General features: G+C 41.3%; 1 protein-coding gene and 1 long non-coding RNA gene across 21 annotated transcripts in view; one reads left to right on the top strand and one right to left on the bottom strand.

Annotated features, from left to right (window-relative positions):
- The window catches only part of BAZ2B (bromodomain adjacent to zinc finger domain 2B), a 241,997-nt gene that overhangs the window by 170,045 nt on the left and 50,307 nt on the right, over positions 1-21,645 (top strand). For 14 of the 19 annotated variants that reach the window (XM_075829337.1, XM_075829332.1, XM_075829331.1 and 11 more), the window contains 5 exons: positions 3,241-3,420; positions 11,125-11,283; positions 11,639-11,823; positions 12,602-12,790; positions 15,963-16,355. In XM_075829337.1, coding sequence (XP_075685452.1) covers positions 3,241-3,420; positions 11,125-11,283; positions 11,639-11,823; positions 12,602-12,790; positions 15,963-16,355 — 1,106 coding nt within the window. The remainder of the gene's footprint in view (positions 1-3,240; positions 3,421-11,124; positions 11,284-11,638; positions 11,824-12,601; positions 12,791-15,962; positions 16,356-21,645) is intronic. The other 5 variants (XM_075829327.1, XM_075829326.1, XM_075829339.1 and 2 more) reach the window with 1 other exon arrangement.
- Positions 12,603-20,590, bottom strand: LOC142655331 (uncharacterized). 2 transcript variants are annotated; one of them, XR_012849476.1, is made up of 4 exons: positions 20,509-20,590; positions 16,048-16,161; positions 14,349-14,443; positions 12,603-12,773 (listed from the first exon to the last, which is right to left on the bottom strand). It is a non-coding gene; the product is annotated as an uncharacterized LOC142655331 (long non-coding RNA). The 2 variants fall into 2 exon arrangements; XR_012849477.1 differs by lacking the exon at positions 14,349-14,443.

Genomic DNA, 21,645 nt, shown 5'->3' with positions numbered 1-21,645 from the left:
GTAAGATTTATGTAACGCTGAACTGGCTTAACCCACTTACCAAATTGCATGCACGTAGAGGATGTGGAGTCTGTTCTTGCGTTTTAGCTTGAGCTGAGTACTGCAGAAGGAGTACTTGTCACCCCAGTGGCATAGCATTTTGGTGTTTTTGGAGGTCCTATACAGAGTGATGCCATTCTATATGACGGTGTGTGATGATTTGACAACTCGTTGGCAGACCAAAGTATAACTTTTGGACTGAGGCTCAGGAACCTCCAGGCATGTCTATGAGTGGCTTTCTTAGTGCTGTCTAACTACAGGTCCCACCATGCTAGTTTATGTTGGGGGTCACTCTGAAGTTTTACAGTAATCCCACAACCCCTAGAAATGCTCAGGTTTCCTTAAAATTGAATAAGGCTTATAAAATGATATATTAGTAGCCTACAGCTCTTCTTCATCATCTGATAATCTACATGCAAGCATTTTACTTCAGCATTTTAGACAATGAGCTTCAATTCCCAGCTGCTTATCTGGCGTATTATATAATAAACTATAACCTCTGCACACTTGGCGTGCATTCAAGACGATGAATGTTTAATCCTATTAAATCTGCAGATTACATCCCTGTTTTGTTTTTTTTAAGTATTGTATACCCATTTTCTAATATTGTATATTCAATGTAAAGCTGAAAAAGTCGTTCTGCAAGTGTAGTGTCTGTATTTGTAAGAGTGTTACTTCTACTAAGAAATAAAAATATGATGGGCACTGAATATCTGGACACTAAAGGGGGTTTTACACAGGCCGATTATTGGGCAGACGAGCGTTAATATAACGATCGTTGCCGATAATTGCCCTGTGTAAAAGGGGCAGCAATCAGCAGATGAACGAGCAAACGCCCGATCATCTGCTGGTCGTATCGTTTTAAAAAACGTAAAAGATTATCGTTGGCAGCACATCTTGATGTGTAAACTGGGAGACGAGCTGCTGACATGATAATACTGTATGGGGGTGAGCGATCGGGGTAACGACCGCTCGTCCCCATCCATAGCTCTGTGTGACAGGAGCAAGCGATCGCCGATCAAGGATTTCTCGTTGATTGGCGCTCACTGCACCGGCCGAGTGGCCTTTAGTCTTCTGAGGTTTTAGGTTATCTTTTTGGTAAGGCATATTCGCCAGGCAAAATATTATTGGTAGCAGCAAATATTTATTTATGAAAGGGGATTTCCCATCATCATCCTATTAAGAAATGATGACATCATAGAGGGGGTGTCCACATCTCAGAGCTACTAAGACGCAGATCCTGTGTACTCAGGCTGCCCACGTCTTACATGGGCAGCCATTCATTTGATTGGCTAGTGAACAGCCGAAGGCAATTTACCCTGGCAAATTCAGCTGCCAGGGATATCAGGAGCAAGCTAAATACCGCCGCGGCACTAATATTAAAGTTTTTGTCTGTTTAATTCAATATTGAAGTGGAATTTAAGTGAGATTTTAAAAAAAGTATATACTTAGGCCCCATGCACACGACCGTTAAAATCGTCCGTAATTACAGTCGCAATTACGGACCTATTCACCACGAACACCTTCCCGTTCATTTATGGGAAGGTGTCCGGGACTTAGAAGTGTATCGCAAAAGATAGGACATGTCCGTTCTTTTGCTTTTTACGGCCCGTGCTCCCATACTTTGTATGGGAGCATGACCCGCAAATGACCCGCAAATGCGGATGGCTGTCCGCGGCGGGCCGTGCCCACAATCACGGGCCGTGATTATGGGTACGGCCGTGTACATGGGGCCTAAGATGGGGTTTTCCAAGAGTCAATTCTTTTTTTTTTTAAAACAGGCAATGTGATAAAATTACAAAAGAAACATTACTCATTTGGTGTATCCCCTGCCGGTCTTTGTTAGCTATCCTGCAGTGATGACGTGGTTACTACTCGCAGATGACCGCTGTAGCCACTCACTGGCCTCAGCAGAGGTGCAGCGATCATGTGTGGATAGTCGGCATGTGTTCAGTACAGGACAGCTAACAAAGACCGGTGGGACCACTGTAGCACAGGTATATCGGATAAGCCATGTTTCTTTTTTTATTTGATCACATTCCCTGCCTTAAGCCAATTTATTTTTGCTCTCGGAAAAAGCCCTTTAAAGGGAGTTGTATGAGATTAGAAATAAAAATCCACTTTTTTGCTGAAACTGTGCCACTCATGTTCATGGGCTGTGAGTGAGAAAACAAACAAACAAACCCTTTATCACATCTCATACAACTTCTTTATATTTAACCATGGCTAAGCCATGAATGTGGAAAGAATACTCATATAAATGTTAAACATCAGTATGGCTAGAGTAATAGCACAAGGTATCCAAAGATGGATCCAGGATGTTTTGGACAATCTGAAGAAAATTCACTACTGGGTGGTGGGAGAAGGCAAAGAAATAAGAGAAATAGAGGGGGTCATGGGCAACATTTTGCTGTAGAACGTAGGAAAAGAAAGAAGACATGCCAAGTAATATGTTCATCATTATTCAAGTTGCTCATGAGTTTAGTATTGGGTAATGATGACACTTTGATGGGGTGAGATTAGGGCCACTTGTTCTACATACAAGAGGCTGATCCACTGGACAAAATCAGCACTTAGTACCCATTGTGTCACTCGCCTCACCCCCTTCTTATGGTCACTGCCCACTCTAATTTTATGTCATTGTTTGATAGTTTTCATTTGTTATTTTTATAGGTTTATTTCTTCCCCTGATTGTAAATCCCTGTAGAATATGTTGGCACAATAAAGACAAAGATATTATGCAGGGTACAATCATAAGACAATCTCCATGCGATGGTTACGATGTGATGATGAAGATTCGAGAATGATCGTGTCTGTGAGCCATTGTCGACACTTGGGTTTAGATGTCACAATTTCTTCTATAAAGTGACTATGAGTTTATGGACATAAATGAGCAAACCCATCAAGTGCAATCATTATCTGAGGTCCAATCTTTATCTGAGCCACCAAAAACTTTTTTACAAATCAATCACGGCACGTTAATGATGATCGCATGGAAAAATACATGTGTAGTGTTAAGGGCATTTACTTTCCTTTATAATTGTTCTTATGGATGGAGATTATCCATGTGTGTAAAGAGACGGTTTAGACAGAGGTTCTGATAATTTTCGGGAGGACTATCTTAATGGAGCTGAAATCTGTACAGTATATTTGTGTGAGATTTTTTTAAATTAATTTGTGTATTCGTCTCTGATTTTCTAGGACACTTGTTCAGAGCTTCTGGAGATCAACCATTCAATCTGTCCAGTGCCTTTCCAATGATCAGCCACCCACTCTTCGGCCTGCACGCAGCCAGCTCAGGACATTCCGAATTTGGTGGTTTGGGAACGCTTGGTGCACCCACAGCCTTAGCAGCACATCCCCAGTTAGCACATTTCCCAGGTAATATTGGAACTAAACATTATAGTATATAATATAATAACACTTAACCGTTTATACTACTTTGATCAGCTCTGGTGGTCTAGCTAAGCAAATGTTGCTGATATATAGAGATTTGTTTCTGATAAGGAATATTCCAGCCATTTCCATATATCATTATCCATATCTATTTCCGTACCTCCTATAGCGTTAGGGTATGTTCACACGGGCTATTTTCAGCTGTTTTTCGGCCCGTAAACGCCCCAAAAAACGGCTAAAAATGTGGGGGCTGAATGCCTACAAACATCTGCCCATTGATTTTAATGGGAAAAACAGCGTTTCGTTCCCACGGGGCGTTTTTTGTGCGGCCGTTTATAAAAACGGCCACATTTTTTTTAAAAACGCCTCGTAAAAAGAAGTGCATGTCACTTCTTGAGCAGTTTTTGGAGCTGTTTTTCATTGACTCAATAGAAAAACAGCTCCAAAAAAAACGGCTGTAAAAAACGCAAATTGCTTAAAAAACGTTTGAAAATCAGGAGCTGTTTTTCCTTGAAAACAGCTCTGTATTTTCAGCCGTTTTTTGTTAAGCGTGTGTAGGGGCACAGCGTATGCTTGGCCAACACTCTTCCCTACCACAGCTTTCTTCGTGGGGAGGTGCAGGGGTCAACAAATGTAGTGCTCATGAGTGTCTCAGTGGTCAGACCACCACGGATCTAACATTTATCATGATCCATGGTATAATGGCTAGAATACTCCTTTAAAGATCATTTAACCCTAAAATAAAGAGAAAAAATATCACTAGTAAATATAAGCCCATGACTCTTCTGCTGTCAAGTCTGTCAAATCTTAATTTTATCTTGCGTTTTTTGGGTCAGTGGCGTTTTTCCAAAATTGCAGCAAGCTTGGCTTCGGCGGTTTTTGCATCATTTAGTGGCGTTTTTGTGCCATAAATATTAATATATTTTTTTTTCTCTTTTAAAAAAAAACCTGTGTCAATGTGTGTTGCGTTTTTTATGGAGTTTTTAGTGGCGTTTTTTCAGAAAAAAAGCACGAGTTACAAAGAGGAATCTTCGCATCACATAGTCTTTGAATCACATGATTTGCAATGTGAAAAACGGCACATAAAGAAACGCAGGTAGTAAAATACACTATTTTGAAAAACGCCACTAAAAAAATGCCCAAAAAAAAACCCAGCATGTACAATTTTACTAAAAAACTTTTGCCCAAAAAAGTCACACAAAAAGTGCGTGTGAAGGAAAGCCTTAGGCCAGATTCACACGCGCAGTTTTGATGCACTTTTTTGCTTCGTTTTTTGAGTTAAAGCCAGAATTCGATCCTAAAGGAAGGAAAGTTAAAAATAAAATACTGATGCACCAAAGACTGCATCAAAACTGCGTGTGTGAACCTGGCCTTAAAATGTTTATGGGCTAAACTGGCAATTTACCAAACTATTGTATAAAATTGGGCCTATTAGGAAATAATGTTCCTGGTGTTATTATAATAATTATTATTACATTGTATTGGTCATATTGTTTCTCTCCTTTTTTGTTTCTCATTTTCTTGTTGAAACAAAGTTTTAATCGCACAATGTTAATAACAATGGGTGGAGTAGTGAACTTACCTGAATAACACACAGACCTGCCGGAGTGCAGTTTACCTGCTTTGTCGGGTTTGTGAATTTTTGGACATAGGACATGAACAGACAGAAATAAGCAGAAGTCGCGCTTCTGACTCCTACAGTTTTGATTTTAAATGAGCGCCCACAGAGCGATGCCAGTCACAAAGAGGCATCAGACATAAACCTATGGTGTTCCCGCTGCTTCTTTTCATCACCCATGTCCTCTATCCTCTTCCAGCATGACAATAAACCTCCCTGCCACATGGATTTATACCTGTACATAAAAAAAGCAACCCGCCAAATTCTAATTCATAGTTTGCAAGTAAAAGAGGATTTCGCTTAAATAAAAAAAAAATACTTATAACATGTAAAACATTTAGGGCTTGTCCGCACGTAGCGGAATTGCGGACGGAAAATACGCAGCAGAGTACAGTAGCAGCAAAGTGGGGGAGATTTAATAAATCTCATCCACGCGCTGCGGAAAATTTCCGACCAGAAATTGACCTGCGGTGCGTATTTTTCGTATCACAGAACGTCAATTCCTGCTGCGGAAAGTGGACTGAATTGCTGCGTTTTTCAAAAGAGATGTCAACATCTCCCAAAATTGAGAAAAGCGCCACACAAACTGCACCATTTTCTGCAGTAAAAAATGCAGGAAATAGTGCGGGGTTTCCGCAGCGGAAATCCTGCTAGTTTCTGCGGAATTGCTGCAGAAATTTTCTGCAGCAATTCGGTTACGTGTGGACAAGACCCTAGTTGTTCACATGGAGCAGATTTTTGCAGACATTTAAGCCACTGTCCCATTCATCAGAATGGGCCTTGCAGAAATCCATGCACATGCTGCAGAAACAACCACGTCCAGATGTATGGGACAGATTTTCTGCAACAAATCTGCAGCTTGCCCTTAGTCATTTCTTAGTTATATCTGAGGATACTTTTTCAAATTGATAAAAAGTAAATCTGCGTAGACTTGTTCGGGGCTGTAAGAAAGCAGAGTGTCAGCTCTTGTCTCGCGGTATATTACTTGGATATGCTGTAGAAAGAAACGGCTGAATTGATATGTAAAGACTTGATAGGAGTGAACAGCTGAGTGACTAGGGGGGAATGATCTAGAATGATCTTAGACCTCAGCACTCAGGGGTTACATGGTGCCAAAGACTATATTACAAGACGTACAGCACCAGGCATGACTTGACCATTTGGGTAGTGTCTAAGGACCCCATAGCTCTTTAGGGCTCATTTAACTTTAAGTTCAGGGCCTCTAGAAAGGTTGCTTGTAAGGAACCAATACCCAGGTGGACATAGACAGCATAGGGCAACTGTTCAAAAAAAAAAAAGGATGTGAGAACTTTGTTATGTGACAGCTAGTTTATCAATAGTGAGACGCTCATCATTGTGCTCCTTTTAAAGCAATTGTCCAGGATTAGTAAAATATGTCAATTTTCTTTCAGAAACAGCGCCACATTTGTCCACAGGTTGCGTGGGGTATTGCAGCTCAGTCCCATTTACGTCAATGGAGTGAGGCTGCAATACAAGACACAACCTATAGACAGGTGTGGCGCTGTTTCTGGAAGAAAGCAGTCATGTTCTTCTAATCCTGGACAACGCCTTAAATGTTGTGCTAATTTCTGTGGATTGTAATGCATCATAAATTATAAGCCATGGCAATCATCAGTCCTTTACATGCAATCTGGTATATGGAGGAAATCCCTAAGGTATGGAAGTTGTTGTCAGGCAGAAAAAAATCTGGCCCAAATTTTCTGAAGGATTTGTGAGGCAGATTTTGAAATGCCGGCGTTTTTTGCCGCTTTCCTTAGGCTTTTTTTATGAATCAAATGCAAATTCCCTTGCAAAAAATGCAGCAAACCAGCATTATTTTTCTGTATCCCATTGATTTAAATGGAGGTTCAGCCTGAATGCATTTCTATGCAGAATGTGGACAGAGATCACAATTTCCATAATATTTTTTTTATTTGTGCTAAAATGGGCCGGCATTCTGAGCCTGGGAAAAGAAGCGCCTCTGCCTCCCATTGAAATTTGAGATTTGGGGTGCTTTTTGGTGCTAATTCCAATGCGGTGTCCGTGTCAAAATCAGCGCCAAAAAATCTGTATGAACTGGGCCTTAGGCCTGATTTACACGAGCATGTGCGTTTTGTGCACGCAAAAAATGCAGCGTTTTGCCTGCGCAAAAGGCACATAACAGCTCCGTGTGTCATCAGCGTATGATGCGCGGCTGCGAGATTTTCACGCAGCTGCCATCATTATGACACTCCGTTTGGATATTTGTAAACAGAAAAGCACGTGCTGCTTTTCTGTTTATATTCAGAGTTTGACAGCTGTTGCGCAAATCACGCAGTTCGCACGGAAGTGCTTCCTTGTGGCATGCGTGATTTTCATGCACCCATTGACTTCAATGGGTGCGTGATGCGCGAACAGCGCACAAAGATAGGACATGTCGTGAGTTTTACGCAATGCACTCGCGCTGCGCAAAATTCACGCACTGTCTGCACGGCCCCATAGACAAATATAGGTGCGTACGACACGCGTGAAAAGCACGCGTGTTGCACGTGCGTATATTACGCTCGTGTAAATGATGCCTCATAGTTGTAAGCCCCTTTGACTTAAAGGCTCTAAATACTTCCCCCCTCCCTTACATTCTACAAAAGTTTGACTTATCTGTGAAGCATCTTTCTAGAAATCGGGAATCTATATAAGAAGTATTCCCTCTATGTCCCTCAGGTAGGTCAGATTGGGGGGTGTAGTGGACCCATAATCTTGGCCTTACACTTTATAGAACATTTAATTAAGGAACATTTCTCTCAAAATTAAAAAAAAAGCTGGTTGATAATATAACAATCCCTATATACAAGGGTAACAATCCATATAGCAGCTGTAATGGATCATAAACAGATATAAGGAAGAAATTTGGCTGACTAGATTTTACTTGGAAATGATTTGAGGAGAACCTTTCACCTGTACATACATGTGTAGCTGAGTGCAGCATTTAATAGGCAGGGTTGCACAAACCCTGGGGCACTTTAAAAAAAATTCCTATATTCCTCCGTTATTGAGATATCAGTGCCGTTATATTTGGAGCCCAATATTTAAATAACCCCCTGAACTGTCAATGGGGCGTGTAACATCACTGTGACACTGTCCAATCAACTACAGGACAGTGTCACAGCAAGTGCTGGAGAGCATATGCGTGCGCACTAGCAGCTCGGCGCTGTGCAAGCATGCGCGCGCGTGCTTTCACTCACTCTTCAGCTGTCGGCAGACAAGGACGACAAGACTGTGATCTCTCGCGAGACATCACACAGTCTTGTCCTTGTCTGACGATAGCTAAAGAGTGAGTGAGAGCGCGTGCCTGCCCCCTTCATGCGCGCACAGCTGCGATGCCGCTGCCAAAGATACTCCCGCCGCCATGGAACAGAAGAAAAAGAGTTCACATTCTTCTTCTCTTCAGTTCTATGGTGGCGGCGGAGCTGCACGTACACGTGCGCACACGCTCTCCTCTCTCCAGCTCTTGCTCTGACACTGTCCTAGCTAATTGGACAGTTTCATGGCGATGTTACACGCCCCCTTGCCGATTACACGCCCCATTGACAGTTCAGGGGGTTATTTAAATATCGGGCGCCAAATATAACGGCACCGATATCTAAATAATGGAGAAAGCTAGGAAAAAAAATTATAGTGAGACAAGGTGTGCGCAGCAGTGCCTATTACATGCTGCACATGTATGGTCAGGTGAAAGGTTCTCTTAAGGCCTTGTTCACACGGACGTGTCCATTTTGCGTGCGCAAAAAAATGCTGCGCTTTACGCGCGCAAAAGGTCTGTGTGGCATCAGCATATGGTGCGCGGCTGCGTGATTTTCGCACAGCCGGCAGCATTATGACACTCTGGTTTTATGTTTACAAACAGCACGTGGTGCTTTTCTGTTTTCATTAATTTATTTTACAACTGTAGTGCGCATCACGCGCGGCACCCGGAAGTGCTTCTGTGTGCCGAGCGCGATTTGCACGCACCCATTAACTTCAATGGGTGCGTGCTGCGCGAAACACGGGCAAGTATAGGACACATCGTGAGTTTCACGCAGCGCACATACGCTGCGTGAAAATCACTAACAGTCTGAACAGCCCCATTCACTAACCTAGGTCTGTGCGTATCACGGACGTATAACACATTCGTGTGAATAAGGCCTTAAAGTGATGGATTTCCTTCATGGGGTAAAATAGAGAGATCTTATTATTTGCTCCATATTGTGAAAAAAAAAAATATTTTACAGAAACCGGTACATCTAAGGAAACATCATTAAAAAAAAAATCCTCCTATTTAGAATAAGACAGCGTCTCGATCATTGTAAGGAACATAAAAATTCTAGTCTCAGTTACCCAGGAGAAGTATTTTACTTGTTTCCTCCGAGACAGCTTATTTTTGTTTGATAAGTTATGTAAGAAAGTTTAGTTATACACGGAGTTGTTGTTCTACCTCGGAGGGCATATTATGTTGTGCCGCGGGCACCCCAGAGGTTTTACACATACAATCTCTGAAGCTATCAAATCTCCAGCTGTTGTTGCTACTTATTTTGTCCTCTTTGGAGGAAATGAATGGTACTTGTTACTGCGGCTCTCCAAAGACATTTGAAATCATTGAGTATGTACTACCCTTTAGGGAGCCATTGTATATATTGTAATCTACAGCCTCGTTCTAATAGGCTTTGTACAGTGGCTGAATCTATGTTCTATACCGTTATCCTCCTTTATATGTATAGAAAGCCTCAGAGGCGTCTTGTCTAATACCAGAGTCCTGATCAGAAGTCATTGCCGGCCTATTTTAGCACAAAAAAAAAAATATTATGGAAATTGTGATCTCTCTGTCCACATTCTGCATAGAAATGCACTCAGGCTCTATTAGAGTGTCACAAATCACAAGCCATTATAATGCATCCATTCCTGGAATATCAGCAGGAAACTTACTTTGATGTAATAGTAAAATAAAACATGCCAACTCATCACACCCGCTTCATGTGAATTTTCTTACTTGCTCTTCTTTCAATCCTTGGTCTGATAAAGTAATGGGCCCTATTTCTAACAGACAAGACAATGGCAGTGAAGAAGGACGCGGAAGCCGTCTGAAACGCGTTGGCAACGCATACCTCTTACATCCACCTTTCGTTGTGGGACATTGTTTCCCAAGTTTACTACATCTCAAATAAAATTGGAACATGCTTCCATTTTAAACCTTTCATTTTCTAAAGAATCATTTTTGCGCTGGACTCTACCTTGCTATTTCCTGAAGACAATGGCAGTCTCAAGCTATGCAACTGTTATAGAGAGGGGTCCAGCCATGGTTGGTCTCATTCCCTTCTCTATTGGGTAGCTGTGCATCATTTGTAGTGCAGAAGGTGCTGGGGAATTGGCCCAAGAGTTGTGGATGGGCAGACAAAACAGAAGCCTTTCTGTCCTGGGTGGCAAAACCTGACACCACAATAATGGGCCCATTTTCTTCTTTGCAATGGGGCCCCCTCTCTTCCATGTACATCACTGGTGGAAGTGCTGCCACTGGAATCCTTACCAGTCTCGACAATAGAATGCATAGAAACTGGGATTGCAGCAGCCCGATCTGTAGATCGTGGGGATCCCGTTGGCAAACCCCTACCAATCATTGATTTGTGACATTTCCATTTAAATTGAATTTCTACCCCAAATATAAACATGGCCATATATTGGTAAATGAGAAATTAGTGATAGTCGATTGTAAATACATTTTTATTTTATTTAGCTATTGGCATTTTGCTACATTGGCAAGCTCACCTGTCACCATATTAGTTGTCTCTTATGTATCAGTAAACTCTGCCCACCGCACCATCACTAACGCAACATGTGGACTTACTGTTGCTTCCTTAACTCTACCATAACTTAACTTTGTGTTTATCCAGGGCAAGTTATCACATTGTATAGATCCTTAATGATCATTCATTCTCTATATGGCTGCCTTGATGTGACGGTGAATGGTCCAATAAGAATCTAGCAACTCCATGATTTATTCTAAGTTATATCTGGATGTCCATGTAATCTCTGTATCTAATGTAGTTCCCTTTTATTTCGAGGTGCAGAATGGTGGAGAGCGACAGATCCACACACCCGCGCTGCTTTCTTCCCGCCTTTGCTTGGAATCCCACCTATATTTAGTCCGCCATCCCAGAATCATGACTCCTCCTTTCATCTACGGAGCGCTGGTAAAAATAACCGTGGAGGAACCGAGAAGGGTATGGCATAAACTGTGCATGTGTATTAGTTGGACAGTGATTCTGCGTTAATCATTGAACTTGATGATTAATAATTGGGGAGTTTTTATCAAATAAACATCCATTATAATTATAGTTATTGCTGTTTAATCAGTCACAAGTATTCTAATTACAGTTATTAGTTATACTATACAAATGTAATTCATGTTTGCCTTGAGTACATTTAATCAATTTCTTACAATGTAATTGCACTTGGTTATTGTTTGCTCTTTTGTTTAGCGTTTTGAGGACTTTTTATTTCCTTTTTACAGCAATTTTTTTTAACTTTTTATACGTTTTCTGTGGATCATAACCTGTTTTTTTTTCATATTTACAGGTATAAATGGATCTATAAATGGAGGTAGCCCTACACTAGTGACCAGTAACTGCACCTCTATGTTATCAACCACTACCACTAATAGTCCGGGACAGGTGAAGACTGCCAGCTCCGGAGCAGGGAACCGTGCAAGCAGCCAGAAGCAAAGCAAATCAGATAGCAGTAATGAAAAGAATAAAGATAAGGTCTGGTATACTCATGGGAATTACACTAAATATGTTTCAGTTTTCTGACCTTTTCTGTAAGAGCTTATGACATAGCTCCCACCATCGGGTAATGCCACAAAGGAACGATTGCCTTGGTCACATCAGTAATTCGGTTATTACGGCTGAAAATCAGCGCTCCTATCTACAGTATAATGCATGCATCATGGAGTGTAAATGGTCGATTTAGTTGGGTCGAACATTTATTAGACTTACTTGCCATCAAGAATATCATGGCAGCCAAAAACTTCTTATAGGGCTAAATTCAGGAATTCAATTGTAATGATATCAAAAAGTCCAAATCAATGGGAATTATGTAAACTCACAAGTGCTCTAACTGATAGATTTCAGTAATTCTCATTGATTTCCATTAAAAATAGGGACCGTGTATTATTCTTGACACCTGGTTTGTCATAAAAATCAGTTGTCAGGATACCACTACACAAAGGAAAATGGCAAATAGGACTATGTTTGTCATTTGCATAGGATAATTATTAATGCAAAGCAGTTAATGCAGTTAACTAAGGGAGAGTTGTAGCTAGAATTTCCTTCACCTGGGGCAAAGATTCGATTCCCTGCTCTAGCCCTCTATCTTTACCTTGACCAAGGCAGAGTGGTTTGTTGCTCTCTTTGGCTCCCAGCATCGGGGTACATGCCTCATCAGACCCCCACCTTCAGTCACACCCCTAAGGATTATGTTTAATTTTAAAATGTGCATAATTTTGCTCATCATTTTATTTATTTTTCTAATTTTCTGCAGCAAAAACAAAGGAAAAAAACGGTTGAAAGTTCAAGCTCCAGCGATTCCGGGTCTTCCTCCGATACATCAAGTGATGGAGCAAGTAGCAGCGATTCTGATGACTTAGAGGAAGAGGACCAAAGCATAGAAGAGAGTGATGATGACGACTCAGAGTCTGAGAGTGAAGCACAAACTAAAAAGAAGAGCAAGGTACAAATCTTACACTCTATATTCCAAATGAGATCCGTGTGAAACACCCACCAGCCTGTGGGTTATTCAGAAGACCTGCCTAAGAAAGTGGCTTGATAACACCTCCAGCAGTCCTGCTCCATACATAACAAATTGCTCACATGGGTCAGTCCTAGGTATTTTGTTATGTAGGGCTCAGGGCTAAAGGAGGCATACAGCTTTGGCTTAAAACTGGGACCACTGGAGTCAAGACCATATCCTCCCTCTAATCTTGGGAAAGGAAGACTTGGGGAAACAATGATTGGTTGGTCCAATCTCCAGCAAAAGCTTCTTAGCGAGAGATTGAGGGGTTGTTCCGCCTCATAATAATCTGTTTTCAGCTAGGGCTACTGCAGGTAAACAAAGAGTCTGAAATCGATAGGTGTCTTGTTTTTAAATGGCATCTGCTGTCAGGAAGTCCCAAATGTCAAGGTGGATGAAACTCTCCGATATTGACTAAGGCCCAATGCACACGACTGCAACTTTAGTCCGCAATTATGGACTGTAATTGCAGATCAAAATATTAATCTCTATGACCCATGGACACCTTCCCGTATATTTACGGGAAGGTGTCCGGGTCGTAGAAATACTTTATAATGGGAGCACGGCCCGCAAATGCGGGTTACTGTCCGTAGCTGGCCGTGCCCGTAATCACAAACTGTGATTACGTGCATGGTGGTTTGCATGGGGCCTAAAAGTTTGCAATAACACTCATACAAGGGTTGTCTAATAAAGACAACTATGATTCAGCACTGATCCTCTATGGTAGCTTCTTTGTTCTCATAGGTTCTCAATAAAACTAACAGCATCCTTTCTGACTCCTTATTCCAGAGCCCTTATTTGTTTTCTATAAGTGCCCCCATTACTCTGCTAAGATCCCTGTTATTTTTAGCTCCCAGTATGTTAATTAATGCATACATTGACAACTGGGAAGTATCCACAGACAAGTGTCAAAGGGGCATGAATCCGAGCCACTCTGTCAGATTGTCCCGGTTGACTGGACACTCAGAGCGGCTTTAGCAGAGTGATCTCGTCAGATTTACAACATCTCACGACATCACGCTGCAATCTGTTATCATTACAGAGAGAATAGGACAGTGGATTGGATAGTGACAGATTCATGCCCCTTTTGGAAGACCTCCCAGTTGCCAATTAATTTATCAATTAACATACTGAACACCATAAATAACGGGGGGCCATGCCATAGAAATGGGGGCACTCACATTAAAAAAATGTACTCTTGAATCAGGAGTCAGGAAGGAATTAATGTATGCTGCCAGTTTTATTTATTTTGACAGGTCCTCTTTAAAGGGCCATCTTCAGTTCCTACTCGGCAACTACTAGTGAACCCGTACCAAATAGACACATAAGGACATTACATTTTAGTTTTAGTAAGCTGAGTGATGTGAGGAGTTACCTAGCAGCCACCAATCATAGCATTCAGAAGACAATTTATGGAGTCAATTTATGGAGTCACTGGTACAGCCCCTTGTCTGTTGGTCCATTAGCAAGCAAATCAATATTGAATTTGGCAAATTACCCTCATAGTGTTCCTCAGCTGGCCCCAATCGGTTAATCAATTCACTACCATTTGTTGGTTAACTTCTTGATCCAGGTCTGTGATTAGAGTTCAAGCTGACAAAGTCATTTAGAGAAAATGCTCCATAAATTAATATTAATAAGTCGTTATTTAACTCACCTTAATCATAAAAGTATTTCATAACACTTGACATTTCTCTGTGCCTAATCTGTACCCATGTAGTACATTTTATTTAATCTGGGATTCTAAAATTGCTAGGTTATAAAACATTCCAGATTATCAGACGGACTTTAAGGGTTCATGCACGTGGCCGTATCACAGCTCTGTGCATGAGCCATATATTTACTGCTAGAACCTGAAAAGTATGAATGTGTTAGGTTTTGTTCACACTGCCATGAGCGCCTCCGTCGGCAGTTCTGTCAGATTTGACTGCGGCTTCTGCGTCAAAAACAGTGCCAAAAAACTATGTGTGAACATACCCTAATATTGCATATCTGGCCTGAGCAGTAAACACTACAGCGGCAAAACCACAAAGCATTTACTGTCTCTGAACCTGGCTTAAAGTAGATCTGTCATGAAGACAACCCCTTTTTGTCATTAAGCTGATCTCTGTGGATCCGTTTTCTGGAAACTCCGGCTGATATTGCTGGAAGTCTTGTCTGCAGGGTAAATATAGTATTACATGGCATCCATTCAAATGTAATACATGGCCAGGCCAAGTATGCCAAAGGGTTAGCCATTCTTACTTAGGGGCTCTCTGCTCTATATAATAGATGGGGGTCCTGAGAGAGGACTCCCTCTATAATGTCCATATACCCTAATAGTATGGAAAACACCAGACTATGGGGTATTTCCGGCTTTTCCGATTTTAGGAATTTTACAGTCATATGATGTAATAGTTTATTTGCTTATAAGGCTAAAGTCTCTTCTCTAGAGCAGTCATCAGCTACAAGAACCGGATGTCCAAGGTTTCAGTCCAACCAATTAATTGTACGACATTTGTGGGCTAAGGGTTCTTTTACACAGCCCAATATGGGCCAGGAAAATAAGTAGCGATCAATGAGACCGCTCGTTGATCGGCGCTTCTTTGCTACTTTCACAAGGAGCAATAATCGGTTTATGTATGGGGACGAGTGATAGTTACTACAATTGTTTGTCCTCATACATTTCCATTATGACGGCAGCAAATCTCCCTGTTTATACAGGGATATTTGCTACCGACTAGCAACCATTTTATTGGCCGCGCAAACGAGGAGATCAGCTGATAATGGGGGCATGATCGGGAATGAGCGTTTATATAAATGCTTGTTTGCCCTATCATTGGCCAGTGAAAAGGGCCTAAAGGTTTTTTCTCTTTTTTTTTTTTTTTTTTTTATCAGCCCCATACACAGATTTTACTTGATGTGATTTGTTTAGCCATCATTCTTTCTTTTGTGAAAATTCTACCGCCGCATAGTCCTAAAAATGTAGAATCTCTTTTGGAATACAATGGAAAAGAAAGTTGCATTTACTCTGTTTGTACAGGAACGATTCCGGGGCCGGTGTCAGGAGTCCAGCTGTGTATTTGTGTCATTATTCTTTAAGAAATAGGACATTTCCTTTATTTATTTTTAGGTGCTAATTCATAACATCCCTGACCTGAAAACAGATGGAAACCAAGTGGAGAAGTTGCCGGAGAAACGTGTACACCAGCAGTTACCTCTTGTTCCCGACTCCCAGAACCGCTCACCATTCCAGTCCCAGCAAAAACATCCTCAGGTTTTGTCCCAGCATCTTCCCTTTATATTCCAAAGCTCTCAGGCCAAGGAGGAGGCTGTGAACAAACACACAAGTGTAATACAATGTACAGGACTGGTCTCCACTACCAAACCCTTGAGTTTGCTCAATCAATCCAATAAGAATGCTAGCTTGAAGCTTGGAGCCACCTCTTCTGATGGACTCAAACCAGGGAACAAAAATACCTCTGAAGAACCCATGCCGCAACCCAGCGACTTGAGAATTAAAAGGGTAGGATGATTCTGTTTTTCTTTTTTTTTTTCCGCATTGCTATAAAATTGAATCTTTGCAACAAACATGTTGAAGCAGGTCAGCAATATATAGGGTATTGTCCTATATACATCCCCACTGAAGAAACCCAGTGGCTGCCATTACTAAGACCTTATTAGGCCCTGCCTTACCCGCCTGATAGGTGTCTGTCAGTTTTACATTGACAGGCAATAATAAATTAGAATACATAGGCATTATTTTTGCCTTCTATTTTTTTTTTACTAAATATCATCAGTTAAAGTTCCGTAGTGGGACAAAAAAAGACCCCAATAAAATAAGATTTAAAAAAAAAAACAAAAAAAAAAAAACAACGGCGGAATTGCTTTTTATAGCATTCTCTTCCAATAAAACAAATGAATAAAAGTTAAATGCTCACGCAAAATCGCCCCATTAAAAAATACAACTTGTCCCACAGAAAAAAAGGCCTACGTACAGCTATGTCAACAGAAGGCTAAAAGAGGTAAAAGCCCAAAAATTTGTCCTCATCCTGAAGGGGTTCAATCCAGCATGTTTTTCTAGCTTTATTTTCTGTATGGGTTTCTCCTCAGATGTTATACGTAGGACAGTGATCCCTATATCAAGACATTTTACATACACATCCCATATCTAGAAAGAGTCACAATGTGTTAATACATGAAAGAATTTAGCAAAATCCAAAAAGGTGAATCTTGGGTCAGAGTTGGATTAAGAAGCTGGAATTTGCTCTGTTCTATGAGGGACTATGATGTGTTAGTGATACTTATCTGAAGACTTGTGGCTTTCTAACACATGTATAACTTTAAAATTACTTGTAGTACATACTGTGTATGGCGATAGATAGAAATATATATATATATATATATATATATATATTTAAATAAATAAAAATATATATTTTGCACCTTGTAGCTCCTAAAATTACAAATGTTTAAAGAGCAGCGTTGCCACAAGATATCTGTAACTCTGCGCACTCTTAAAATAGCTCAGAGATTCCTGCTGTGCAATTCAATGTCTCACAACAGGAAACTTGGCATAGGAAAAATAGCTTCTTACCGACAAAATGGGTATTTCAGATATTTTCTGCATTTATTAGTCAATGGTTATAGAAGATAAACCAAGCAGGCCTTTTTGGTTACTGAATTCATTTTCATGAAAATGGAACCTGTCTATTCACTGGGGAAATATAATCGAGGCCCGAGGCATAAAGTGCCTCATAAATGTTTATCTATATAATATTAGATTTCAATTAAGACCCAGAGCCCTTTTGGGCATACCTCTGCTTTTATTTCAAATTGACATATTTTAGGTCTAATTTTGGTTTTTATACAGTGGGGAGATTTAATAAGCAAAATGTGCAAAATGTATTATGTGTTTTTAACGTTTTTTTTGCACCTTTCCAGTCTTTAAAAGTGTCTAAAAAAGGGTGTGGCTAAGAGGAGTCGCTAAATGCGCCAGATTTATTAATAAATAAAAGCACGCCAGCCAAGCGGTAACATGAGGAAGATAAAAGTGTCTACCATGTCTAGATGCACCAAATTTATCATACAGCGTGCGCCAATGTGATAAATTTGGCGCATGTTCTTTCGTTTTCAAATGCTATATTATATCTTCAATATGTTCAAGAGGTTTAGCTATGGTCATAACTTGAACCTACTGGTCTCTGATGCAAAAAGTTACGCTTGGGCCGACCTCCTTACAGGTGACAACTTTGCGCTCATCCATATGTGATTACATCCGGCTGCACAGGTTCTATATACACTATAAAGAATTGTTTAGTATAGGAGACATGATTACATCAATGCACAATTATAAATTTATTTGGAATTTTTCAGGCCCATTCTAGTCGATATCTTATCTTGCAGAAAAACTGAACTGAAGGTCATAGGCCTCATGCACACGACCGTAGCCATGTGCACGGACGTGATTTTCGGGTCGGCCGGGGGCGGAGTGTCACCCGCAAGCCGCCCGCAAATTGTGGGCCGTGCTCCTAGCCATTATTTGCTATGAGCCTGGACCGCAGAACATGGCCGTAATAAGACTTGCCCGTTCTTTCCGGGCTCCTGGGCCATGCACGGACTGTGGAAACCACGGTCATGTGCATGGCCCAAATGAATGGGGCCGCAATTCTCCTGTGGATTTTCGGGGAAATTGCGGCCGCAAGGGAGTATAAAAAAACACTCATAAAACCTTATGTGTCCTCTTTGGACTTCCAAATGTAGTGAGGTAGGCCTAGAATAAGCTTGTTATTTGGTTAAAGAGGTTAAAAAAACATGGCTGCTGGTTTAAGAAAAGAGCACATCACTTGCCCACAGGTTGCGTATGGTATTGCAGCTTAGCCCCATTCACTTTAATGGATCAGAGCTGCAATACCGGACACAACCCATTAATAGGTGTGGCGTTTTGGAAGAAAGCAGACATGGTTTTCCAGTCTTGAAAAATGGGTTTCAAGTGTTTTTTTTAATATCCAGTTTTGGTGGCGTTTTTTATTTTGTGTAATTTTGTACAGGAATTTTTCCTGCCGTTTTTTGACGTCCTATAAAGAGGCCTATTGAAAAGGCGCCAGAAAAAAACGACTATACCCAGAGCATGCTGTATTTGAAAAAAATGTCATTGACCTAAAAAGTGCTACAAAAAAACGCCACAACGCAAAATGCTGTGTATATAGTCATTTTCATATTTCACAAAAAATTTTAGTTACATACAGAGTTTCTGGGCAAAAAAAGAATGCCAAGCAAAAACTAGTAAATGTGTTCGAATCCAGCCTTACCATATTATAAATATACCTAAGGGCCTGTTCACATTTCCGTTCCAGTGTTCCGTCTGAGGTTTCCGTTGGGTGGACCCTGCAACGGAGAGTGAAACTGAAACCACAGCTTCCGTTTCAGTCACCATTGATATCAATGGTGACGGAAACATCGCTAATGCTTTCCGTTCGTCACCATTCTGGCAGGTTTCCGTTTTAACGATGGAATCAATAGCAGAGTCGACTGCGCTATTGATTCCGTCTGAAAAACTGAAACCTGCCGGAATGGTGACGAACGGATATCAATGGTGACCGAAACGGAAGCTGTGGTTTCAGTTTGACTTTCCGTTGCGGGGTTCACCCGATGGAAACCTCCGACGGAACCCCGGAACGGAAAGCCAACACTGATATGAACAGGCCCTTAGCAAAGCTTTAACTGTAGTGTGTAAACTGTCACCAGATCACTTGTGAACATCCTCTGATATGGCTATTACACATTCAGAACTCTTAAGGTACTGGTTCTGCTTGCAGAGATCCAGCTGGTGAAGGGAATCTTACAGGCAACGCCCTCTGGGAAAAGTATGCAAATTAGCTCTCCTCCAGAAGGAAGAAAACTGTGTCTCTGCTGCCACCTATTGGGTAGCTACTCTGTAAGTCAAAGTCCCACCCAATAAAGAGCCATGAAAAATAACAGATGGGTGTCTCTGGTTTGGCTGATATCCCTAGTCAAGGCTTTATATATCCCTAGTCAAGTGTTCTCTCTTCCTGGAAGGAGAGCTCATTTGCACACATAGGACAGGCCCCATGCACACGACCGTAAAAAACCTCCGTTTTTGCGGACCGCAATTGCGGTCCGCAAAAACGGAGCCATTCACTTTCATTGAACACTGACACCTTTCCGTAGCACTACGGAAGGGTGTCTGTGCCGTGGAAATGTTCCGGGAATTATGGAACATGTCCGTTCTTTCGCATTTTGCGGGCCGTGCTCCCATACTTTGTATGGGAGCACGGCCCGAAATTGCGGCTGTCAGTCAGCGGCCGGCCGTGCCCGCAATCGCGGGCCGTGATTGCGGGCACGGTCGTGCATAGCAGTGAAGAAGAAGACGACAATATTTAACCTAAAATGTTGTCATCAGTGTTGTTTGCCTCAGGCGAAGTCTTGAGAAATCAATACAAATTCCTAAGGGTTTATTCAGATTCTTAAAAAAGAAAATGCTGGACATTTTTTCCTCAGGAATTACAAGAATGTTTTAAAGTCTCAGCTCAAAGTTCATCTTAAAGAAAATGACTATCCCTGTCTGCTAAAAGATGGGGACAAGGCTGGATTTCAAGAGAGAAGGGAGCACTTTATCTGATTGCCCTTTGTCCTGAGCCAATAAAGCAGAAAGCTACCTCATCACCGGCCTCCTAGTAGCACGCCGTTTCTTTGCTGACACCAGACTACAGGAGCTGGTTGCTGAAATTTCTCTCAAAATGGGAATTATTTGCTGAGGAAATGGCTGTGTTGCCTTCATGATTGTGACACACTCATAAATCATCACAATAATCTCAACAGATAATGACTCTTGAGAAAATCATCTATTCCAACATTGTAAAAGATAAACTGAATGGAACATGGTGTTACCTCAAATTACCCCGTGGGAGACATTTCGTGTTTTAGCCCTAACCGAGCCTGCCCTCTTGTGCGTTCTCTAAATCAGTAAGGGGGCTCGTAATCACTAAGTGCAATCACGTCTTGTATAGAAACTTGGAATTTGAAGTCTTTTTATTCATAGTGAGAAGCCATTTATCCCTGGAAGGATCACGTGTAACATTACGCAGGATATTTTCTTATTTTTAGGCACGCACACAGTCCATATTTTATAATAGTGAACAGTTTGCAGAAGTCTAATTTGAAACCAATGAGCACTTTGCATAGTAACATTTAAAATTATAAGTGTACAAGTGTCTGCATAATTAGACATAATTGATTATTAAAGGGGTATTCCTATTTTGCATATCCAAGAGATATGCCATAAATTACTAAAAGTTGCTCCGGAACCCGTACCTATCTCCAACGGACCATCGTCCCTTCCCTTGTGAGGCGACCACCGCACCCAGTCAGAGAATCAATAAAGAGGTGGCCACGTGGCTCTCTTCATTGATTCCTATGGGCATTATGGAAACAGCTGAGAAAGCGGGCACAGTTGTTTCCGTAACTCCCAACAATGGAGAGATCTATGCACATGTGCGGCCACCTCTTTATTGATTCTCTGCCCGGATGTGGACAGTGGTCGGATGACCCCCGTTCCGGAGATGGGTGAGAATTACCCTTTTTAGATGGTAACCCTTTCAGCATTTATGAAATATCCACAGTGACCCCAGTCTGTCGATTTGTGGCACCCGCAGTCCCAATAGAGCCCAATAGGGGGTGAGCATGTATATGTCATAAATGCTTAACATGGGAATACCCCTTTAAAGATTATCCTTTAAGGATCTTCCCTCCCTACAATTAAAAACTCCTTGAGTCGTCCTCTTCTGTCAAGTTGC

The sequence above is a fragment of the Rhinoderma darwinii genome, chromosome 6 (assembly GCF_050947455.1).
Source record: "Rhinoderma darwinii isolate aRhiDar2 chromosome 6, aRhiDar2.hap1, whole genome shotgun sequence".
Lineage (NCBI taxonomy): Eukaryota > Metazoa > Chordata > Amphibia > Anura > Rhinodermatidae > Rhinoderma > Rhinoderma darwinii.
This window is presented reverse-complemented; position numbering and strand designations above follow the sequence as displayed.